This window comes from Xiphophorus hellerii, chromosome 22 (genome assembly GCF_003331165.1).
Source record: "Xiphophorus hellerii strain 12219 chromosome 22, Xiphophorus_hellerii-4.1, whole genome shotgun sequence".
NCBI lineage: Eukaryota > Metazoa > Chordata > Actinopteri > Cyprinodontiformes > Poeciliidae > Xiphophorus > Xiphophorus hellerii.
In genome coordinates this window covers 6,319,970-6,344,374 of record NC_045693.1, presented here as the reverse complement: position 1 = coordinate 6,344,374, position 24,405 = coordinate 6,319,970, and the positions used below count along the sequence as shown (strand labels likewise).

The following is a 24,405-nucleotide window of genomic DNA, read 5'->3' as shown; positions in this document are numbered from 1 at the left end:
AGGAGAGACAGGCTGCAGAGAGACGGACAGCAGAGAGACGCACAGCAGAGAGACGGGCAGCAGAGAGACGGACAGCAGAGAGACGGACAGGAGAGACAGGCTGCAGAGAGACGGACAGCAGAGAGACGGACAGGAGAGACAGGCTGCAGAGAAACGGACTGCAGAGAGACGGACAGGCATCCATTGTTCCCGACTCTTAATTACATAAGCAGTGAAACTAGACGGAAGAGCGCTGCTGTAAATTCAGCCTCACTTCGTACAAACACGCTGGAGGAGCGTGAACGCTGGTGATGTGATGGCCCGCTTCGCTTCAGGGCCGGCCAAAGACTTTTTGGGGCCCTGAGCGTTTTTTACTTGAGGCCCCCTTATCCCAACACCAGATGCTTCATCATTCCTGAGCTGCTCTACCAGTATGTATGTAAAATACTGGTTAGCTTTAGCATCATTTGTAATTAGCCTACATCATACTGATGTTACCATGGTTACTGATTTTAACCTTACAGGAGCAGCTAACAAAAAATATATAATTAGAATTTTGAGTGGTATTTTAGTGTGCCATGTTATTTTTAGCTACTTGAAAGTAACCTGAGCAGAAAAGCACTGAATTTACAGTAAACAAGTGAAGAAGTTTAATATCTTATATTTTAGAGTTTAGTTTGGGGATCAGAGTGTAATCGGGCAATTAGTTTTACTGGGTTTTATTTAGAGGTATCAGCTTAACAGGGGGCAGGATTCACATGCGTGGTAAATGTTTTATTCTTTAGAAAAGATCCAGGTTCATCTCAAGAAAAGGAACAAATTAATTAAAAATCAGATTTTAAGAAGACATAAATAAAACAGCTTGTTTGATGGAATAAAACATAAATCCAGCAGAAACAGGTTAAAAATGTAAAAAATAGTCTAAATTCTTACAGTCCTGAACCCGTTGCCTGGAACCAGTGCAGCAGATCCAGAACCAGCTCCGCCCTGCGGCGCCGCAGCGTTAGCCGGGCGTGCTCCACGGCGCAGCAGAACTGCGGCAGCTCAGGCAGGCGGTCCAGAGCCTGCTGGGAGGCGAGGAGTTTGGCCCGAGCCTGCGTCTGGATCTGACCCAGCTGGTCCAGATCCACAGCCTGGTTCTGACCCAAACGGGTCAGGAGGGAGCGGAGGTGTCGGTGCAGCAGCTGCACCCACTGCAGCGGCTCGGCCCAAAGGTTCAGCTCGCCCTTCTCAAACAGGAAGTCCTCTTCATCCTGGTCACAGCAGAACGGACCAGAGTTAACCGGACCGGACTTCACAACCGGATTACAGATTTAATTCACTGCCTGGATTTAAGGCGGAGTCGATTTAACGATGATGAAGATCAGAGCCCAGCTAAGAAGAAATAAAAACTCATAATATTACAAGAAAACGTACAAATTCATATAACAATGAAGTCATAATATTACCAGGACAAAGTTGTACGACAAAAAAAGTCATATTACGAGAATAAAGTCATAATATTATTAAAAAAAATAGTCGTACGCCAATAAAGTAAAATAAATAAATAAACTGTAATGTTACCAGAATGAAGATATCAACAAAATAAGTTCGTAATACGAGAAATAGGTCATAAAGTTGCAGTACTCAGATAAGACAAAAATATATAATAATATGAGAATACAGACATAATAATATCCAAAATAGTGTCATAAAACAACCAGAATAAATTTATAATAATACAAGAATAAAGTTCTAATGGTACCAGACAAACGTTGTATTACAAGAAAAGTCATAACATTAAACCGCAAAGAAAAAAAAAACTAAAAAAGTCATACTACAAGATTAAAGTTGTAATATTACTAGAATAAAGTTCTAATATGACCAGAAAACGTTGCAATAGGAGAATAACGTTGTACATCAAAAACGTCATAATATTAACCAGAGGAAAAAAGTTGTTTTAGCATAGCTTAGCCTGGCTTTAGATGTTTTTCATTTGGGAATAATATTTCTGAGGCCTTATAAAATCCCAAACTGCTGCGAGTTTATTGCAGTGTTGTATAGTAACGAAGTAAAAATACTTCACTACTTTACTTAAGTATATTTTGGAGTACTTCATACTTTCCTGGAGTATGAAAATTTTTGATGACTTTCACTTTTACTTCACTATATTTCCGAACTTAATTGCGTACTTTTACTCCGATACATTTTCAATGTGTGGTTTAGTTACTCGTTACAAAGAAGCGAGAGAGAGAAACGCAAGTGTTTTGACCCCACCTACTGATTAGCAAGTAGCAAGTAGGCTACCGAACAAAGTCCGTAGCCTGCTTGCCTGGGCTTGTTCATCACCACCAATAGGATACTTCTTCTTCTTCTTCTTTTCTATTATGGCGGATCACAAGCAACTTTAAGGTGCATACCGCCACCTACTGTACATGAGTGTGTAGAAGCATTACTTCATATCTATTAAATTCTACTTTTTAATTTTGTATTCTTAAGATAAATAAACAATGCTTTCCTTAATTTGTGAATATCTGTTATGTTTCCTTCATTTCCTAATATACCTTTAAGATTCCATTCATGCCCCATATTTCTAACTATTCTCTTTAATTCTTCCCTTTCGAGTTCATTTGACTTACAGTTCATCAATATGTGTTCTACATTTTCTTTCTCTCCACATCTCTCACATTTATCATTATTTTTCCTCCCTATTTTATAAAGCATGTCATTTAAGTAGGTATGACCTACTCTTAATCTACTAATTATTATTTCTTCTCTTCTGTTTCGTTCATTAATGCTTCGAATTCAAACTGACTTTTGTACTTCATATAATCTTCTTCCTTTCTTATCTTCATTCCACATTTTTTGCCATTTCTTGATTTCTTTACTTTTAATTAGGATACACCTGTTTCGCTTCTCCCATTAAACACAAAGCAAGTCTCGCAATCAGTAGCAGTCACATGGAAATTCTATCTTACAAAAACTCCCCGTCCAACTTGAAGAAACACATCGAGGTAACTTCTTATGAAATGGTTATAATCCTCCTGTTTCAGTAACTATAGCTTGGTCACTAGGCACTACTGTATTGTGAAATCTTGACCATAAATGAACTTTGTTTGGCATTGTTTCAGTTCCACACGTGGTGTATTTAGCTGAGGCCTAATGTTGACTGTAGCAGGCTACCTAGACTCCTCTGTTCAAGGGGGGACAGAAGCCATAGCAATAGCAATTTAGACTAAATTTAACGAATATAGGAAAGGCATGCAAGTTCAAAACCAGGTTTACAGATGCCAATAAGCTGCATTTCCCTCCCAATTCTTTTTTTCTTTTGCATAATGACCAGTTGTGTGCACCACCTACTGACTGTAGGATTGACTGATTCACTGATTTGTGAAGTAGAGTAATCGTAACAGCTCTTTTTCTTCATGTTGGCCGCATTTTCTGTACTATTTATTTTTCTCATTTTCAGCACTGACCTTACTTGAAGGGAAAACTTAAGGCTTACAAAAACTTTGTATTTTCTGTCCTGGAGGGTAGACTAAGAAGCTGGTTCAGTTGTAAAGCAGGTTAAGTTAACCTTGTGCTATAGGTAAAGCACCTAATTTTCTTAACTAAATGATGCCTGCAGGTATATCTATTAGCAGGTTTAATTTTGCCTGAACTTGGTTGTGTACATTATTTTAAGTGTATTTGACAAGTTTACCAAAATATAAAAAATGTCATTCAAACTGCATTTGCTTTGTTTTACTTTTTACTTGTACTTTTCATTACATTACTTGAGTACATCCATTTTTACAGTAATTTCCATACTTAAGTACAAGAAGTTTCAAATACTTTAAGACTTTTACTCAAGTAACATTTCAGTCAGTGACTTCGACTTTTACCAAAGTCATATTTTGGAGAGGTACTTGTACTTTTACTTGACTCTGAGATTTCAGTACTTTATACAACACTGGTTTATTGCGTTGCGTAAACACAAACCTGAGATCTGGTCCAGCTTTTATAGAAATGGTCACACTGATAATTATCTACACTTATTTTATTATAGTTAAGTAAATAATAACAGTGTAGAAACCTTTGGTTAAATGTAGGTTTTAGGATTTTGAAAAAAAAAATAGATAATCTTTATTCTGTCCTGTTATGTAAAGCCTTAAAATGGAAACAGGGTGTACTTTCTCTTTATTATGATTGTACATTTAAACATCTTTGACCTTGACTTCTATCTTTGTGAAAAGCCCAAATAAGCGACGGTTTGTTATTCATGGAGAGCAGAAGCCTTGGTGACTAACAACACCAAGACTGTTTAGTCTGCTAATGTGAGCAGAACCAAACAAGAGCAGCAAGCTGGAAAACCTTGATTTTCTCCTTTTTAAACATATTAAACCAGCTTAATTTCACGTCAACAAAACACCATATCTGATGGAACCAGGTATTATTTCCAAAGGCCTGAATAACAATAATGAGACAGAAACATGTTGTGATCAGCGATAAACATGGCTTATCACAACACAAGCATTTCATATCAGTCAATATTGATAATTATTGATTAGTTTTTTGTTATAAATATTTAAAATTCTACCAAACTGGTAGTGTGACATTTCCTGTTTTATCTAGTCTTCACTTCATGTCGTTTTTTTATTTTTTAGCAGTTATGAGCCAAATTGCCTCACTACTGCTAAAAAGTGCGGAGCATGAAACTTCTGCTCTGCAAGGTTGTTGCTAGGTAACCATAGAATGAGTAAGTTGCTAGGCAACAAAGGATTGAGTGAGTTAGCTGATTCCACCAGTTGGCTGCCAGAGGTTGAGCGGTTAAAGTTCAGGTAATATTCTATTTTTTGAATATTAAAAATTCTATCATATGTATTATCTATTGATATTGATCACATATCTATAGCAATAAATATTGTTATTGATTTATTGTCCAGACAAACATTTTTTTTTGTCAAAAAACCAGAAAGGTCACCAAGAAACCAAAGGTCTCACCAGACAGGAAGCTTCCTCTGCCTCGTCTTCATCGCTGCCATCCTCCTCTCCCATCAGCCACTGGGTGAGAGCGAGGAGCCCGGCTCCCAGCTGCCCCCACAGGTCAAACATCCCACACAGGAGCCCCACTGCCAGGTCCAAGGCTGCTGGCGGACACACGGACACGCCGGCAACATCTGAGGACAAAACAAGCGGGTTTACAGCACCTCAGACGAAGCTGAAGACGCTGTGAAATTAGAAAATGTTTAGTTTTTACACACTCAAAATCATTTACTGGATGTTTTTGATTGAAAGAAGAAAGATCAACAAGCCCCAAACCTTTTTGAATGCTTGAGTTCTGATATCTTTCCACCAGAACCAGTTAGAACAGAAGTTAATACCTCAGATGGAACCAGTTTAATGCCTGGTTCAAATGGAACATTTTTAAGGTATTTTCCCAGCTTACGGTCTGGTAGACTCAGCTCCATTGGGGACCAAAATGGCAACATTTGTCACATTTTCAGCTGCTGCAGTTTGCTTTCACGCTTCACTGTGTCATTTGATCCACACCAGAGTTCACTTCAACCGAACCGAGACCAAGGTTTTTAGGCGGAACAGAGTTCACTTTTTTCTGTCCGGATTAGTTTGATTGCGCGTTCACACATCTCCAAACAAACCAGACTTTCTTGGCAAACGAACTAGAGTTTGATTAAAGCAAACTAACCATGCTTAGGGGAAAAGCATTCTAAAGACCATACAAAGACCACCAACGTTCAGATATCAGACAGAAAATCCCGCAAAACATCGAGATCAAACCTGAGATCAGAGTAAACCAACATGACCGACTAGAAAAGAAGCCATCCCGATAGTCAATGTTCATCACTTCACCTGTTAGTCGTCGTAATTCCTACATTTGGCTACATCGTGTCGACCGAACAGCAGCTAGAAAATCTTTAGAAAAGCAAAGATTTTCTAGATCTTTGCTTTCCATTTCCAATACCACCAGCAATCCCAGACGTACCTTTTCTCTGTGTATTATTCCACTTGTACCTTATTTAGAGTGTGGTTTTGTGGCTCATTCAGATGATTGAGTTAAATCCTCAGCAGGCAATGAAGTTCAGCACCAGCCTGTTAATGATCCATTCATATGAATCAGGCGTGTTTTAAGTGGAGAAACATGTAAAACACGCAGGGCGGCGGGTTCCGAGAACCAGGATATAGAAACCCAGTTCTAATGTTTGCTGGTTAATAAATAAACTGTAATCAGAGAATGTCTGGGGGACCTTGACAGAAACCTGCAGGGAAATACAAAGAGCAGCCGACGTAATGAGTCCAATCTGAACCCAACGAGGCTAAACACACTTCTACATCTCTGCAAGGCAGCCATTACACTCCAATGGACGCAGTAGAAGAAGACGAGGCATAAAACTGGGACTTGTTCTCACTGTGAGTCAAGCAGGGCTGACTCTGCGATCCAAACGTGGCGTTAATGTGCATGCGTGTTTTCTTTAGGGCCTGGACGGCCTTCCGAGAAACAGAACTATAACTCACATAACCAGCCATCATGAGGGGTGTGTGTGAGACGATTCAGAAATACTCTGCAGTGGCGTGCAGATCATCTCCAGGATTGAGGCTTCGCCTACGAGTTTGTGAAGACGCTTTCTTACAGATTTCTACTGATTTATCACAAATGTTTCAGATCTTCACTTTCTGCGTTTGGAGTGGTCTCTGGTCCACATGCATGCGGACCGTGCCAGAGTTCACTTCAACCGAACCGAGGTTCTTGGATTCTACAATCTGAGGTAATCCCAGTGATTTGTTTAGACTAATTTTCAGATGTTCCGTCAGGAAATGTTTGATGAATTAGCTTAAATTAACAAAATGTGTTAAAGATGACCTATTATGCTTCCTTGGACAGGTTGCTATACATCTATGAGCTACACAAAACATTTTCATAACATTTTTGTACAAAATCATTCCTAGATAATGAGATTTTAGTCTGCTCAGGTCTGTCTACAGGCTGTTCCAGGCCATCTTGTCACTTAAAATCCAAATAATCTGCTGCTGGCCACGCCCCCAAACTCAACGTTTACACTGACGTGAAAATGGCTGCAAACAGACGCAATTATACAACCGTGCATCTCTGAAAAGCAGAAGTAGAGCCTCCTGCACAACCAACAAGTTTGTTGCACAACCAACAAATGGTTTCTGGATGGCAAGACCACAACAAAACACTTGTCTTTACCAGCAGCCATTGTACAGTGCATACCGCAGTAAAACCAGATGACCAGCTCCGCTTTTGCTGCTAGGCAGCAGTTGAATGTGGATTAACAATCAGGAGATTTTTGAAATGGCTCGTTTTCCAGACACCCAAAAATATGAACTTATTGCCAAAAAAAGCTAAGTGCTTTTTTTAAGTCCTTCAGCTGTTTTTAGAAGCAGCAGAGACCCTTATGGAAATATAAAAACATACAAAAAGTGAATTTTGCATAATAGATGAGCTTTAAATGAAAAGGCTTTTAAAGACTGAGCGGTCATATTGATACATATATATCTAAAGACGGGAGTGTGAGGAGAGGAAACAGAAGCAAGCAGAGAAACGAAGCAGCTCGCTCGTGTGTGTGTGTGTGTAGGCGTGTGTGTGCGGGTGTGTGTGCGTGTTCTCCCGCCACGGCCTCTCTCACCACAGCTGTCACCCTGATGATACCACAGACTTCAAAAGGCTTTGGGAGCCACTAGCCAAAACACTAGCACTGTGGGAATTGGGGTGAGGTGGATGTGTACGATCCTCCGCCCTCGCCACCGGCACACTAACGGTTAAAAACACACAAACAGGTCCGGGGCGGCGAGCCCAGAGAGCTTTTCATCTCCGCAGAGGGGGCGTAAAATCGGAGCAGAGCCTGAAGTCTGAGCGCGGAGGGAAAGCCGCGCTACGGCTCGTTGATTGTAGAGTATTAGAGGAGATTTAAGAGTTTAGGAGCCTGAGTGACAAATTCCTTTCTTTCCCCAGAAGCCCTGCCTCTGAAGTTCGGCCTCAGCGCTCCTCGCCTTCCCCAACGTTCAGGGATAAAACAGGAAATTTTAGCTGCGTGCCGTTTATCATCTTCCCAACAAAGGTTTCACACATCGCTTGACTTGATTCTCCCTCCTGCAGCCAAATGCCTCCTTTCTCAAGGGGATAGTCTTTCCCTCGGCTGGCGGCGTGTGCGTGTGCGTGTGTAGGGGTGTGTGGGGGTGTGTGTGTGTGTGTGTGTGTGTCCGGTGGAGATTCTGCTTCGATCAGATCAGTTGGTGGATGAATGGAGGGATTCTGGGAGAGGTAGAGTCACCGACTGGTTGAGGTTTTATGAGGTTTTTACAGTTTTGGTGTTTCATTAACGGCGACCTCCAGCTGGTTTGTGGATTAATGTGTCCAAGTTTAAAATGTGAATCTTAGATTATATTATATGCTGGATTATAATCAGAAACAGTCACAAATTGGACGGACGGACGGGTGGATGGATGGATGGATGGATGGATGGATGGATGGATGGATGGATGGATGGACGGACGGATCGAACTCTAACCCTTAATCTTGATGAAAAGTTACTTATAACTTAGTTAATCTTATTTCCAGGCCACTAAAATATTTGCACTGGACCAAATATAAAAGAATAACCAAATAAAAAAGTTACTTGTAAGTTAGTTTTGTTGTATTATTTCAAGCGTCTTAAGATATTTGCAGTAGAAACTCGATTAAAAATAGCAGGTTTTGTGTTTTGCAGTGCAGAACAAACTCTGCTTTCGCCTCTCGACACAGAAACACACAGCATCATCTCCTCCTTCAGAAAAGGTGAGAGCAGCAGTCTTTCTTCTTCAAACGAGCCGTCGCACCCTCAGCAGCGCTGCAGACGCTGAGCTGGAGCCGAGACTCCAGGAAGCAGAGGTGTGAGATAGAGAAAGAGGTGTGAAATAAAAACACGCACTTTACAACCCCGACTTCCTCTGCTAGATATTGGGGGAGGACGGAGTAGGCCAGAGACCAAGGGCAACAACAGCAACAGGAAACATGGCAACACAAAGTGCTAAAGCTGCTGGAGTGGCGAGCATTAGCATAAAAGTGACGGTCTGGGAATATCCTGGAAGCTCCTGATTTGCAGCGTTTAAGCATCAATCTCAGTCTGAGGTGAAAGGATCATATAAAAGTAAAAGGCCGACTCAGCAGGAGGCCGACGGCCTGCAGACCGAAAACTCACCATGATCTGCAGTCGTTCACCACTAACAGAGACGATTTACACATCAAGGATCCGGTTCTGGAAACCCAAAGTTACATCTTCTGTGTTAGGAGCTTAAACCGAATAAATGATGGCAGGAAAGCGTTGAAAGAATCAGTGAATAAAATTATATTTGTATCTTAACGGGGTATATCAAACTCCTGACATTTAGGTGTTTTTGTGTTTTTTTATTTGAATTATATTATTAAAATCTTAGAAAGAATTTGAACAAAGTTTATTGGTCTCTAGAAATGCTTTCACTGCAAACATGTAAAGTCCTGCCAAGGACTTTGGTCCAGTTTCTAGTGCAAATATCTTATTACACTATAAAAATGACAAAACTAACTTACAAGTAACTTTTCAGCAAGATATAAGAGCTTGTTTTAAGTAAATAATTCCTTAATGATGAAAAAGTTCTAGTTCCACTGGTAAATTATTTAAGACATTTTCCTGTGTTATAGTGGAGCTAATGATTTTTCATCAACATTAAGGATTTTGTTACGTAAACAAACTCCGATATCTTGGTTAAAAGTTACTAGTAAGTTAGTTTTGTCTTATTTCAAGCATACCAAGATATTTTCACTAGAAACTAGACAAAAATACTTGGCATGACTTTGTGTTTTTGCAGTGTTTATAACATATTAACAAGATAAACAAAAACAACACCACAGCACTATATTTGTGTATGTTTTTCCTTAAATAAAGTGAAAAAAATTCCTAATTTGAGAACTGAATTGCAATCAAAATACTTTTTTAGAGGCACATGACCAACAGCTGGATGTTACTACTGGCAGAAACCACAAAGAAGAAGACAACAGGAAGTAGTTGGAGGACGATGGCGCTGCATGTGTTTTAACATCTTATCTTGTGAACAAACTTATTCATGTGTGATTTTAATTGTGTTTCTTATTTAATGGAAACACTGCAATTGTGAAATCATGTTTTTTCGACATTAGAGACAACATTTTACAGACATTTGTAGTAGAAATTTAGCTACTTTCAGGGTCAAACAAACACTGCAGCAAACTACTCATTACTGTACCAAACATGTGACTTTATGTCAGCTGAGAAATGAAAATCTCATTGGCTTTAACAAGTGAAACATGGTGCGATTCGCACAAACACCACGTCTCTGTACACCTCAGATTACAGTTGATTTGATCCAAATGTAAAGACTGAGGCCACAAATCTCTGCTCTCTGTGTCGTTGCTTTTTAACTCTGCTCAGATGACACAAACTGCAGTTTAGCGGCTGAGAGAGCGTCGTGTTAGTAAAAGACTGGCTCTGCTTAATGAGCGGCCCTCCGTTGTGTCAGGTTAATAATCTGTGTCATCAAGATTAAATGAATGTTGCCGGGAAAAAAAAGCATGAATGGCACTTTGTGCTGCACCGTTACGGTAATCAAAGTAGGTCACTTTGAGGGTTTGTTTGTTCACGGCTCACTGAAGCTGGTTTGTCAGCACAATGCATGAACACCAGAGATGAATGTTATGCAAACAGTAAGCTAATGATTCTAGAAAATTAAAGCTGTAGTATATAATTTTTATTCAAAAATGTTTTAATATATTTGTTAAAACTGTCTCCATGTCACAAGTTTCTTATAAGACAAATAATCTATGAATGATAATCCTAGTGCTACGATAGCTGTCTGAAGAAATGCACCAAAAACAACCAATCAGAGCCAGGAGGCAGGTTTTAGCGTTGTCAATCAACTTTGTGTACATGCTGCTAAATGTGCTAATGACGGAAAAACAACGTACCATTACAGGAAAACCGCTTATCCGCCGTCATCAGTGACTATGCTAACTAGCCTTTAGCATGGCCATCCCTCGGAGGGCACGCACATGCACTGCAAAAACACAAAATCTTACCAAGAATTTTGGTCTAGACTCTAGTTTCTAGTTCAAATATCTTAGAACACTTGCAATAAGGAAAACAAACTTACAAGTAACTTTTTAGTAAAACATAGAAACTTGTTTTAAGTAAATAATTCCTTAATATTTATGAAAAAGAACTAGTTTCATTGGCAGATTATTTAACTTTTAATAATATTTTCCCATGTTGTAAGTTAATTTATCTGGCAATAGAACAAGAACATTTTCATCAATATTAAGGAAATATTTACTTAGAACAAGTCTCTATATTTTTCTAACAAGTTACTTTTTAGTTAGTTTTGCCTTATTTCAAGTGTAATAAGATATTTGGACTGGAAACTAGACCCAAATTGCTTGGTAAGATTTTGTGTTTTTACAGTGTTCCTGGTTTTAGTCAGGTTGCCGGCAGTAGCGTTCTGGATCAGCTGTAGCTGGAGGGTTGAGTTTTTAGGGAGGCCAGTGAAGACACTGTTGCAGAAATCAATGCGACTAAAGGTAGTCAAATTGATTTTTTTTTGGTGTATTCAATGCTGAAAAACTAATCAGTATCTTCCAAAACTGAAATTGGCAATTCAGGCATTTTAAAAGGTCGGTGATCAGCTAAAAAAAAATCAGTGAACCGCTATTTTCTTATGGGCTAATCCACCTGGTGGAGCTTCATTTCAGACGTAATGAAAGAGTGTGGTGGGTGATGGGAACCTTAAGGGGTTAAATTAGATTTCCTCTTCCTGTCCAGAACAAAACATCTGCTGTACAAAAACGTCCTCACAAGAAAGTTTTACATGTCTGCAATCTTCGGTTTTTGGGGTTAAAATTCAAACTATTTAATTTCTTTTCCTTATAACCATTTGTGTATAATTGTTTGACTTTTATTTGGTATTTTCTGAGCTTGTTTATGGATTAATTCACGCGGCTAAACAGGTTTTTCTTAACCATAGTTTTCCCAGTCTTCCATATCAAAGGACCAGGCGTTGCCACTGCCGTCTGAAGCAGCTAACGCCTCGGATACTTGACTCAGCAACGGCGGGTCATAAACCCGACACACACACCCCTCCATGTAAAGCTTCGCCTGAGGCGGAAAAAGAGACAGAATGAGTTGAAACGACTTCAGTATTACAGTCATAAAACATAATAGCGCAATTTTTCCCTTTAGTTCTTCACTGTAGAGCTTCAAGGTGGAACAGCACGAGCAAAATGTAGATTCAGTTTTCTTTCTCGTAATGTAACGTGAAACTTTGCCTTCCACAAAGAAATAATAGTGTTCTCCAAAGGAGCCGTGAATATGAATGGATGGAGGACGAGCCGCTCTGTAATTAGGTCCATTGTGTTTTCTTCATGTCGTACAGAAAGGAAACCTTTCCATCCCAGTCATGGTGCTGACCTCGGTTTCGACCTGATTTTCAGCTGATAATGGCTTATCTTCACCCTGTTTGGTCTCATTTATATAGAACACACACAAAGTAGATAAAAACACTTCCAGAAACATTAAACTGCATTCCTGACTGAAGCAGGCTCTGATTTTTAAGGTAAAAACAACATTTAACCCTTAATTTAAAACTAACATTTCATTTAGTCAACAATATATAAGAAGTAGAAATAATGACTCACTTCTGAAATAACAAAACAAAAAAAGTCTCTACAGTAAAATACAGGCAGCTCCAAATTTTACCGTGAAAATACAGCAAAATTCTGTACCGTAAAGTTGAAAAATCCCAGAGCTGCTGGTAAATTAGAGACTTTTTTTTTACAGTGAAGGTTACTCTAGACTTTTTCGTTGTCAGTCATTTTGACTGACTGTGTCAAAAAAAAAAAAAACATCCCGCCATAACCTATTTTTACTGGTAAACTTTTAAAATGATAAAAATAAAATATTCAGTTGCAATAAATTTTTGTTCAATTTAATTATTATGATAAACTGAGAATCCACATCACAGAGTCAAACATCAATAACATGAATATGTGTAACGTTTTCTCCGCAGAGACAAAAACCATCGACTGTGGCCACAATAACTAAATATTATACAATATTATATATATAATACAACTGCATTTAAATTATGAATGATTCCCCTGCTGTGGACTGAATGAACCTGGATTGCAAACACGATTGTGTCTAATCCAAAATGTCAGGATTCTGGAGGATGAATCTGCACTCTGCTGCCGCTTCAGTCAAAGTTTTGAAATCAGGGAACATTTCTCCATTTGAAGCCAACAGAAGTCAAAAAAAGGTGAGAGACCAAAAATATTCAGTTAATGCAACCGCTGGTTTAACCCCAAGCATGGAATACTTTAATAAAAAATAAACAAAGCAGTCAGACTTTTGTAGAAAACACCTATAAATAGATTTGAAATATTTAAAAAATCTCAAACTTTTTATAATTTTGGACATTTTGGGGTCAATTGTCTCAGCAACAAGAAGACGACGTTGGTCAGTCCATCTTCAAGATTTCTTCTTTTAAATGTTTGTGCAGGTCAGTAAAATATGCACCATTTTTTTAACTAAAAATAATAAAGATAATAATAATAATAATAATAATAAACTACATTAAAAGGCACAATATATAGCTCAAACTTAAATATTAACATTTGGTGGTCTGTACCAGATTATAGCATAATCTACTTCATATCTGCAATCTCTTGACAGGTTACAAAGAAAATATGATGCTACAAATTACTTTCACACTACACAGACAAACACACCCCTACAGTCTTAATCACTGGTGCAACACTCTCTCTCACACACACACACACACACACGCACACACACGCACACACACACACACCCACACCCACACCCGCACGCCCACACACACTCATGCAGTCACTGATTACATATCTGAGCAGTTTGTAACAGATTTTTCAAGTTAGATTTAAAAAATCTAAAATAAATTCTCAAAAACATGCAGTCGGAGGCCACACAAAATTATTCCATGGGCCACAAAAGGCCCCTGAACCACACTTTGGACCCCTCTGATCAACTGTGAAACTACATTTGAATAGGGTACAAACAGGAAATTCATGGAGAGAAAAAAGCAACAAATACTGTATTTCCTTTGTGGCCTGTGTGATAACAACCCTGCAGTTATTTTTCATTTTGCAGTTTCATGGCATGCTAAGTGATAACATCCAGTGGTGCAAAGACTCAAAGAGGGTGTGATTCTGCAGGGGACCTGGAGAAGTGAAGGAAAGCAGCCAAATGAGACCAGGAAGCAGCACGAAGGCTGTTTATGAGTCTGAACAGCAGTCAGGGTGTCAGTCCCCTCATGGAGCATCTGAGAGGCTAAAACTGGCATTAATGTGTCTGTCAGCGAGCTCCACTGGGTCATATTACACAGTTCTTCAGTAAACAGGCCTCATACGTTCCAAACAGAATGACACATAACCACACAAACACACTTCCAAACTGCTAAACCAGAATTAGCGCCCTTCCTTCCAGGAATGCGCCCCAACCCTGAGCAGGAAATGATGTCAAACTTTTTAACACCAGGATATATTTATGTCTGTCTGTACAGATGAGTGTTTTTACATTTACATACATGCATAGATGAATGGTTGGATGGATAGATGAATGGTTGGATGAATAGATGAATGGTTGGATGGATAGATGAATGGTTGGATGGATAGATGAATGGTTGGATGGATAGATGAATGGTTGGATGGATAGATGAATGGTTGGATGGATAGATGAATGGTTGGATGAATAGATGAATGGTTGGATGGATAGATGAATGGTTGGATGGATAGATGAATGGTTGGATGGATAGATGAATGGTTGGATGGATAGATGAATGGTTGGATGGATAGATGAATGGTTGGATGAATGGATAAGTGGTTGGTTGGATGCATAGATCTTCCTGCTCATGTTTAAACTTGGTGATGATGTCATGCATTCATTAGCATATCAGTGATGTCATCAGGCTGCATCATATTTACATCTCTAAACTGTATTTAATTACATTGAAAATTTTCTTCCATAAACCGTATTTTCAGTCGACAAAAAGCAAACAAATTTTTTTTTAATTTCCCAGTTTATAAAACTGAATCTCTTGAGACAGGAAGTCTTATTTTGAAGTTGTGGCCAGCAGCATGGAAGCCAGCATAGGAGTTTACCTGAGCTGAGCAGGTGAGCTGGCACACAGCAGGTGAAGTCGGAGGCAGCGTCTCTCACTTCCTGGTCTTCGTCCTGCAGCAGCGTGAACAGACTGCTCCACAGCGACACGGTAGCAGCAAAACCTAACAGCAGGACAGGAAACCCAAACACTGTGAAGTTCTAGACCCGGAAGGAAGAACCGGGTTCTGTTCTGCTGCTCTGGCCCAGACTCACCCAGTGGCAGCTGAGGGTTGGTCATCAGCGTGGATGAACAGGTGACCAGCACCTTGGCGACCATCAGCTTCACCTCCACCGGCTGCTCTTCAGCAGAGCAGGAGCACACCAGAGCCCCCCACTGGGCGAAACACGCCACTGCACCCAGATCCTACATTTAAAAACAAACATGAATATGGACGCAGAAAAACAACCTGGCTGTTGAGTTTAACAAATAAATTCAGCAGTTAAAAGTTGAAGACAAATGGTTGGATGAAGAAACGAGTGGTTGGATGAACAGATAGGAGGTTGGATGAATGAACAGGTGGTTGGATGAATACACAAGAGGTTGGATGAATAGACAAAAGGTTGGATGAACAGAGAAATGGTTGGATGCATAGACAGGTGGTTGGATGCATAGGCAGGTGGTTGGATGAATATTCGAATGGTTGGATGACTAGACATGTGGTTGGATGAACAGAGAGGAGGTTTGATGCATAAACTGGAGGTTGGATGAAAAGGCAGGTGGTAAATAAATGCAGCAGTTAAATATCACATGTTTAGGAATTACATCTCTGAGTTTTTTACCTGATGATCAGAGCTCACCAGCGCCACCACCAGCTGGGAGGCCAGTGTTACTGCAGCACACAGGAGCTCCACACTGAAACAGAACATCAAACATCTCATATAATCATCAAATCTCAGCTCTGCTGCTTTATTTTTATTCATTTTAATCAGATACTTTAATTTCTACTCAGTAAACTGAACTCCCTAAGTCAGCGGTGACCAAACTTTTTACATGTCGGACCAAATTTACCAAGATCAAAATACTTTGTAAGCCTAAGTTTTGTTTTTTCTCAGTTAAATATACTTATTTATTTAATAAGTATATTTATTTTTTTTATACCTTGGACTCACTTGCCAATACCTACATTTTTATTATTATTTTTTGTCTGCACCAGTAACAATTGTATATATGTGTATGTATTTTTAGTCACACTTGTAGTTTTTCAGTATTTACTTTCTGTGTGCTCTGGTAACCAAGCAACAACATTTTGTTGTCAAATTCATTGTTGTGTCTTTGTGCAATGACAATAAAGTAAGAGTGAGAAATGGCGTTCCACAGGGTTTTGTACTTGTTACCCTTTTTCTTTTTATATAATTTCACTCTGTAAAACTTTTAAAAAGGGTTTGTTGTTATGCTGATGATAATGTGATATATTTCTTCGTTGAGCTTACATTAATGAATCAAGTAACAGACTACAAGTATGTCATAATAAATCACTATGTAGTGAATTCTTTTCTCTGAACAGTTTAGTAGTAATTAAGACATGATGGTCTAGTTCAATACAATACAAAACAATTACTCAGAAAATGCCCTGATTCTATTACTTCAAATCAGTTTGAAGTGATATTTAAGAAATAACATTCACAAATAAAGGTCATAGGGTCCAATTAGGGCTTCCTGCCATCCTTCACACACTAATACCTCCACTTTCTTGCCTTACTGTACACAAAAGAAGTGTGCTAGTACTCACCACGATATTTTGAGTCACAATACCCCGAGTGCCATTTAATCACATGGCAGACAAGGACAACCGGCAACCCAATCCCATCCCTCCTGAGCTCTAATCATAACCCAGGGGCTGCGCTGAAGGGAAAGTGGATCCCTGTGTGCAGAGATTGTGGCCAGGAAAAGGCTTCACAAGGCTTTGTAATCCAATCCTTATTCAAGCCTGTATTCTCTTGTCCGGGGTGAGAAAAGTACAGCCCTGGCTTGTCAAGAAAAGGTGTGTGCGTGTGTGTCTGCCAGTGGACGTCCAAGGGCTTACCGTCTGAGCACAGACACATGAACTGGAACACCAAGTGCCAAATGAGTTTGCGGTAAAAGACAGAGGACTCATGACTCACGACTCTTTCATAAACTGACGAAAACACGGCCTCATGCCAGGCAGGTGTGATTAGTCTTACAGCAGGATAATGGTGCAGATGAAGGCCTTTGAGAGCATAAATATCAGCTTTCATCCACAGAAACATTTCCACGCCTTGGATTTTATTTTGCAAATGCCCCCTCTGTGGCTGGAGGGACAGTAGGGCAACCACAGAGCTGCTGCCAAGCAAGCACATAAACCCCAGAGAGAAGCAAAGTGGTGCCCAGGTGCAGCCAGTGACCCTGTGTGTCCCCTCCTGCATGGATTCTCACACTGAAAGCCCAACAGGTACCAGCAGATATACTGTCATCCATCAGAGCTAAAAGTTGAGAATGGACAGCTTTGATGCTGTTTTGACAGTAAGTTAAAATAAGGAAAGGACCTGCTATGTCCCATTTTTCTCTTTATGCTAACAGAGCCCTGTTGAGCCATCTAGAAAACTGCAAAACAGCTGAAACACTGAGTTCCTTTAAATAAAAACCTGTTCAGAGAAACACGGACCAACATATCTGATGTGTACGGCACTCATCAAAATGTAATGCTTCTTCGATTGTTGACTGCATGGTGAGTTCTTTAAAATTTTCTTTATAAAAATTTTGTTTTTATCAGGTCAGGCTCTTTGAACTGCATTCCTGCTGAAATGTGCTATACAAATAAACTTAATTGATTGATTGTATTCCTTTAACTATCAGTAGTTTGATTGCTTTGTTTCAATAAAGTAGAAAGTCTGACATTGCTTCCTGTTTCCAGGGGTTTCAAGTTTATTCATTTAAAACCTGATTTTAGTTTACGCTATATTTTCCCTACTAATCTGAATTAATCTGAATTACAAGATAGTGCAGCTTCATAGCACTACCAACCTCTCTTTTGAAAATATATAAACCGATTTACAGCAGTTTTTCTTTAACCAATAGCTCTATTTTCGATTTGATGAATATCTAGATAACATAGAAGTATCCAATCTTTCATAATATTTACAGTTCTGCCTCAGACCTCATGACTGCACATGATTCCCAAAACTGAGAGTTACAAATTATATTGTCTTGGGATCATGTAACAGAGTTGAGCTTTACTTGTCTTGATACATTTCAGGGCTGCATTTGATACGTACAGTGATAAGATTGTAAAGAGTGAGAAATGTAGTTCCACAGGGTTCTGTACTTGTTACCCTTTTATTTATTTATTTTTGTGTAATTTCACTCCGTAAACTTTTAGAAAGCATAAAATTTCTGTTATTCTGATGATATTCTGATTTATTTATTTATCCAGTAAGCCTAAATTATTGACTCTGAAATTTCATAAGCTTCAGGTTTCTCTGTTTACCTGCAGGTCATATTGTTTAAACTGCAAAGATGAATTAAAATCTCTTTTCTCACATGACTTTGCAAACTGTTCTTAGAGACACTTAAAAGATCAGCAGGACAAATGTAGGCCAACGTTTCTTCTCCTGTGTCTTTAAGCTACTACATTTATCAGATTAGTAATAAACTTTGGGCTGAACAAGACGTCAAATTCAGACAGAGGATAAGAATCCTCTGTTCTTATGGTCAGAACAGAGGATTTTTTACCAACCTGTGAGTAAAGTTCTCAGCCAGAGTAAGTAGGTGGATCAGAACCTCCTTCTGGGATAAAGTCTTTTCGCCGTCCTTCCACAAGAGTTCACCGCTGGAGCCCAACACACACAACACCTGCAGAACCTGAGAGGAGCAGAGGGAGGAAGAGAAAGTCAGCTACTTGTCTTTTTTTCCAGCTCTAGCTATTTTAGTTTTCCTTTTTCTGCTGAGCAAACATTCCTGCAGCATTCTGGAGTGCAGACCTGGAAAGAGAGAGTGGGTGCAGGTTAACTAATGGTGGAAGTATTTGCAGGTCATTTCCCATTAAATGAGCTAAAAAGGAAACCTACAAAGAGAAGTATTGTTTCCATCAATGTTTTTATGTGTATTTTGAAGTGTCACTTTAGAAAATGTTGATGGAAATGGAAAAATTCAAAATTATTTCCTCAATTTCATGCTTGCCTAAGGGGGGTTCAGAGAAACAGGAAACGTTAAAAAGGAGATGGAAACACATTTTGCAGAATAAATTCCAACATAGCGAACTTTCCCATCCAATGGTGGGTCCATTAAGGAGGGGAGCCGTCACTCCCGAGAGTGGCCAAGGAGAAGCACTCTAGCCTGGGATGGGAGTGGTAGAACGCTCCCATCCACTGCTGGGTCTGTGCCTTACCAGAGGCATTAAACTCTATCCAAATCTCAAGTTTTTAAGTTTTCCTAAATGTGTGGCCCATGTCAGTTTCCTAATGAGGAAGTAGAGACTGAACAACATGGCTAAAAGACAAATCACAATATGGCTGAAAAACGTATCACAATACAAGAGTTTCATATCAAAATGTATTGATTAGTTTTCTTTTTTAAATATCTGAAATACCACCCAACTGATGGTGTGACTTTTTCTCTTTTATCCACAGTTTTATCTCCATGGCATTGGCTTTTATTTTTAAGCTCAGTTATGAGCCATAGAGGCAAAACCTTAAACTGCTGCTGCGCCAGTTACTCAACAGGTTGTTGCTAGGTAACTAAAGAGTGAGTGAGTGAGTGAGTTGCTAGGTAACCAAAGAGTTGCCTGGCAAGTTAGTTGTTTCCTCCCATAAATTCTGGATTTAGCCACCCAAACCCAGTGAAATTATTGAATATTCTCTCAAATGTATTATTGATCACGTGTCTATGACTATATTTATTGTCCAGCCATGAGAAACATAAAAATCTGACAGAAAACATGCCTAATTTCTGTTTTAATTTTTTTACTTTTTTGAGACATTTTAAAAGTTGGCTCAAAATTCACATGGTAAATGAATGGAAACGTAGCCACCAGAAACACACTAGTGCTTTTGTGTGATTGTGTGTGTCTCACCTTTGCTAAACACTGCTGGTGTCGCTCTTGAACGGCCATGTTGGTCAGGTCGGACACGGTGGTCTCATTGAGCCACAGAGGCCTCCTCTTGGCTTCGTCCCCCTCCTCTTCATGTAGCTTCCTCAGGATACCCTCCAATGCTAGCTCCCTCACCTCATAAAGCGGGCTACGTAGCAGACTGTCCAGAAGCTGATGTCTCTGCTCAACGCCTCTCCACAGGTCAGGACAATCCACACTCGCACTGAGGCCCACCTGGGCGAGGCTGAGCAAGTACTGCGTGTTGCCGGGGACAAGTGGAGCCAAGGAAGAGTCGGAGGTCAACAGTTCAGAGACTGTGAGGATGAAAAGGGTCATCTGACGAAGAGCGCTGACCTCTGAATCTGAGAACCACACAAAGGTCGACGTTAGCCAACAATGAAGGTGACAGCTTTGGAATAAATTCAAAGCAGTAGGTAAATGTACTTGTGACAAGTGAGGAAGATAAAACATCAGTTTTAGATGAGCTTGATAGCGATATGAAGGTATAAAGATTTATTTTGATCTATTTTAGGATTTGGTTTAAGGGTTTTCCGCTAGCAGCTGGACTAGAATCTATAGGCTGCTGCTGCAAAACATAAAGATCAATTTTCCCCACTCTATTTGATTTTGCTACCATCCATTAAAGAATCATTTTCAATAAACTGAATTAACAGAGGTCTCTCTTTGTTCTTCAATACTGGAAAGTGAACACCTGACCCAGGGCTTACATTAGTGTCTTTAAATTTGAAGGCTATATTTGTATTCTTTCTTTCAGTCGTGCCTCTTTCATGCCCATAGTAATTTATGGTGTTACTACTGATATTATCTGTATGAACTATGTTTTTTACCATTGAAAGTACACCTTATTCAGTGTTTTTCCTCTAGTTGTATGACTTTTTAGACTTCTCTATTAATGGTTTTATTGATGGTATTGTTTTTGTGAACTCTTCATGTTTTTGGCCATTGAAAGTACACCTGGCTCAGTGCTATTTTTCTCAGTTGTGTCTGTTATGGACAGTCTTTGGGAAGTCTTCTGTGTTTTCTTGACACAGAAAGTACACCATTCTGTTTCTTTTTACAGCTGAGTCACTTTTATAGACATTTATGGTGCTACTACTGATATTATCTTTGTGAACTCTTCTGTGTTTTTGTTTTTACAATGGAAAGTGCCCCTAACCCATTGCTTATGACATTAACCACATCATTTTCCTAGACGCAGTCAAGGACAAACTCCTTTTTGCATTCATCCACCTATCGTCATATTTTGCAATTATATTTTAAAAATTGGCCAAAACTGAACTATAAACATTAAGAATTTGCACCAGAACATTTCTTTCACTGGCTTTTGCATATAAATTATATTTATTTAAATTTAGTCCACTATTTTTGACAAAAGAAAAAACAAAATCACAAATTAAGACAAGTTTGTGACGTAAACCACAGACCAACTCAAGAGGATCTTCTGCTCCTTTCTATTTGTTTATAGGAAAGGTCCAGAGTTGTTCCAACCCTGGCACCTGTGATCACACACTCAAGATGCCCACACACACTTGAGTGTGCACTTCCATTAAGTATATTCCAGTGGCAAGTCAGCTAAGGAGAAACTTAATGCCGAACTAAAGCTTCACCCCACCCTGCAGAATGTCTTCAGGACTGCAGAGACCCGGGTTTAACAGCCAGCTCAATTAGTTTAAACACACACACACACACGCCCTCCCCCACGGCTTATGAAATCTAGTGCAACTCTATCTGCCCCACTCAAAATGGACCCTGACAAAAGAGCGGGAAATGCCGCATTCATCCGGAGATGTTCTGTGTTAGCGTGGAGACAGGCAGAGTTACTGTAGAACCTGATTCTCAAAGCGGATTTGGAGACCAAATAAGCAAAGCTTAATGATTATTATAGAGGTTTAAGGGCACAATAATGGCAGCAGCGAAGAAGAGAGAATGATGACTGAGGGAAAGGCGCGTTGGAGAGAAACCAACAGCACAGAAGAACGCTAATGCTGTTAGCTTGACACAACTTTGTGGCTAATGTCTCGATTAATTCTATTTACTTCACCCAACAACCGACAGAAAAACCCATATCAATGGAAGATACTAATTAATAATTGGTAATTAAGCTGAAGATGAATTAGTATGTGACAGAAAGGTTCCTCGGAGTAAGAAACTATTTAAAAAAATGCTTAGTCACTAGTTGCTATGGTGATTCCCGCCATTTTTAAAGCTCAGGGGGAAAAGCAGAATTTAAATAGTCCTTTCGTAATATATATCTGAACAGTTAGAAGAACTTTTTGGTGGCCATTATAGTATGTATTTAGGCACATGTAATATTTTATGAAGGAAATGTTAAAAACAAACTTCACTTTCAGTTTTGAAGCAATTGGGCTCCAAACGGATCGGTTTCCTCACTTATTTTACCAAAATCCCATTGCAGTTTATGTGGCATATTTCATAAACACTATATGATGCATCTCTATTAAAGGTACTAGCAAATAATTACTGATTAACATATAATCTGTTAAATTTAATTTTTGGATGTGTTTACAGAGTTGGATCAAAAACTGCAAAGAAGAAGACATGAGCCAAACAGCAATAAGCACACTCTGGCATCCTCATTAATTTTAAGACCATAAATGTTCCTCTTAAAGAAACCAAAAGCGGAATAAAAATAAGAACTGAAACTATAAAACTTAAATTAAATTCAGAATAAAATGGTAAACTTGTTTTTATGAAGTCTTTGTTAAGGAGGACAGTAGATGAGGGAGGAATTACTTCCTTCACTAATTAAATGCGTTCCAGTGAACTTTGTGCACCATTTTTCATCCGGGTTCATAAATAGTCCTTGTTCTCCCACAGCTGCGTTTGTTTAAATCCATCCACAGGTGAAAAACCGCAGCAGCTCCAAACCCACAGTCAAATAAACCAGGAGTTGATATTTTTGGATTTTCTGTTGAGAACATGTGAAGAATGCAAAGCTATTAAAGGTGATGAAGGCAGACAATAGGGAATTACTCAGTGTTATACTTTAACACACCGCTAAAAAGAGATACATGCAAAGTAGATCGGGTCTGTTATGTAAAACGCTACAAGATTTGCCTTTATTAAGCGATAAAAGTGGCTTTATGATTTTAGTAATCTGTTACCTGGTAGTTTTGAGACAGACATACCCTTCTGGGGCTAAGATTGTATGTTAAATAAATGTTTGGCAGAGGTGGGCAAAGTAAAAAGTAGCCTAAAACAAAACAAGAGTAAAGTATTGTCTACTCAAGCGCTGATCAAATTATCAATCATTTAATGTTTAAAAATGACATCAGATGGACCAAAATAGAAAGTTAAGTAGAAGTTTTGGTATTTTAAGGATCAAAATCAAAATAATTCATAAAAGTAACAAAAAATAACAAAATCAGGCAAAATATTTTTTTCCCAAACTAGTTTTTTTCAATAAAAAAAAAGTATGACACGTTAACAGAAACTGCAGGTGTGTGTATCTCTACTTCAACACACCTGAGTCAAATAATGAGGTCATTAGCAGGACTCTGGAAAACCTGACTGCACTTAGGAGGTGATTCAACTATTGGATTCTTGCGTGTTGGACCAGGGAGATATCTAAGAGTCGCAGCACACCGGCCCTCGAGGACCAGGACTGCCCACCCCTGGGCTAAGCAATCCAATGAGTGTTCGGCCTGTCATGCTAGTTGTTAACCTCACGGGGTCACCCTGGACAGGTCGCCAGTCTGTCGCAGTGAGTTAAATTCTTTGTATTCAAACTGTTATTATCCAGCTGATTCTGATCAGGCGCTGCACAGTGGTGCAGTTGGTAGCACTGTTGCCGTGCAGCAAGAAGGTCCTGGGTTCGATTCCCGGCCCAGGGTCTTTCTGCACGGAGTTTGCATGTTCTTCCTGTGCATGGTGGGTTCTCTCCAGGTACTCCGGCTTCCTCCCACAGTCCAAAACCAGGACTGTCAGGTTAATTGGTCTCTGTAAATTCTCCCTAGGTGTGAGTGTGCATGGTTGTTTGTCCTATTTGTCTCTGTGTTGACTGGCGACATGTCCAGGGTGACCCCGCCCATTGACAGGTGGAGATAGGCACCTTATCCCACTGGGATATTTTGAAACTGCATATGTATTTAATGAAGTGACCTCTGATCTCATACATCTAGGTGTCAAAGAAGCAAAAACGTGAACAGATTTGAATG

The 24,405-nt window shown here is 39.4% G+C and overlaps 1 protein-coding gene across 2 annotated transcripts in view; it reads right to left on the bottom strand.

The window, feature by feature from the left end:
• Nucleotides 1-732: 732 nt before the first annotated feature.
• thada (THADA armadillo repeat containing) overlaps nt 733-24,405 on the bottom strand; it is a 110,001-nt gene continuing 86,328 nt past the window's right edge. For both annotated transcript variants that reach the window (XM_032553878.1, XM_032553879.1), the window contains exons 32-38: nt 20,189-20,568; nt 18,854-18,978; nt 15,939-16,011; nt 15,372-15,522; nt 15,158-15,280; nt 4,942-5,117; nt 733-1,232 (exon numbers count right to left, since the gene is read on the bottom strand). In XM_032553878.1, the coding sequence (XP_032409769.1) occupies nt 909-1,232; nt 4,942-5,117; nt 15,158-15,280; nt 15,372-15,522; nt 15,939-16,011; nt 18,854-18,978; nt 20,189-20,568 (1,352 nt within the window). In that variant the 3' untranslated portion in view covers nt 733-908. The remainder of the gene's footprint in view (nt 1,233-4,941; nt 5,118-15,157; nt 15,281-15,371; nt 15,523-15,938; nt 16,012-18,853; nt 18,979-20,188; nt 20,569-24,405) is intronic.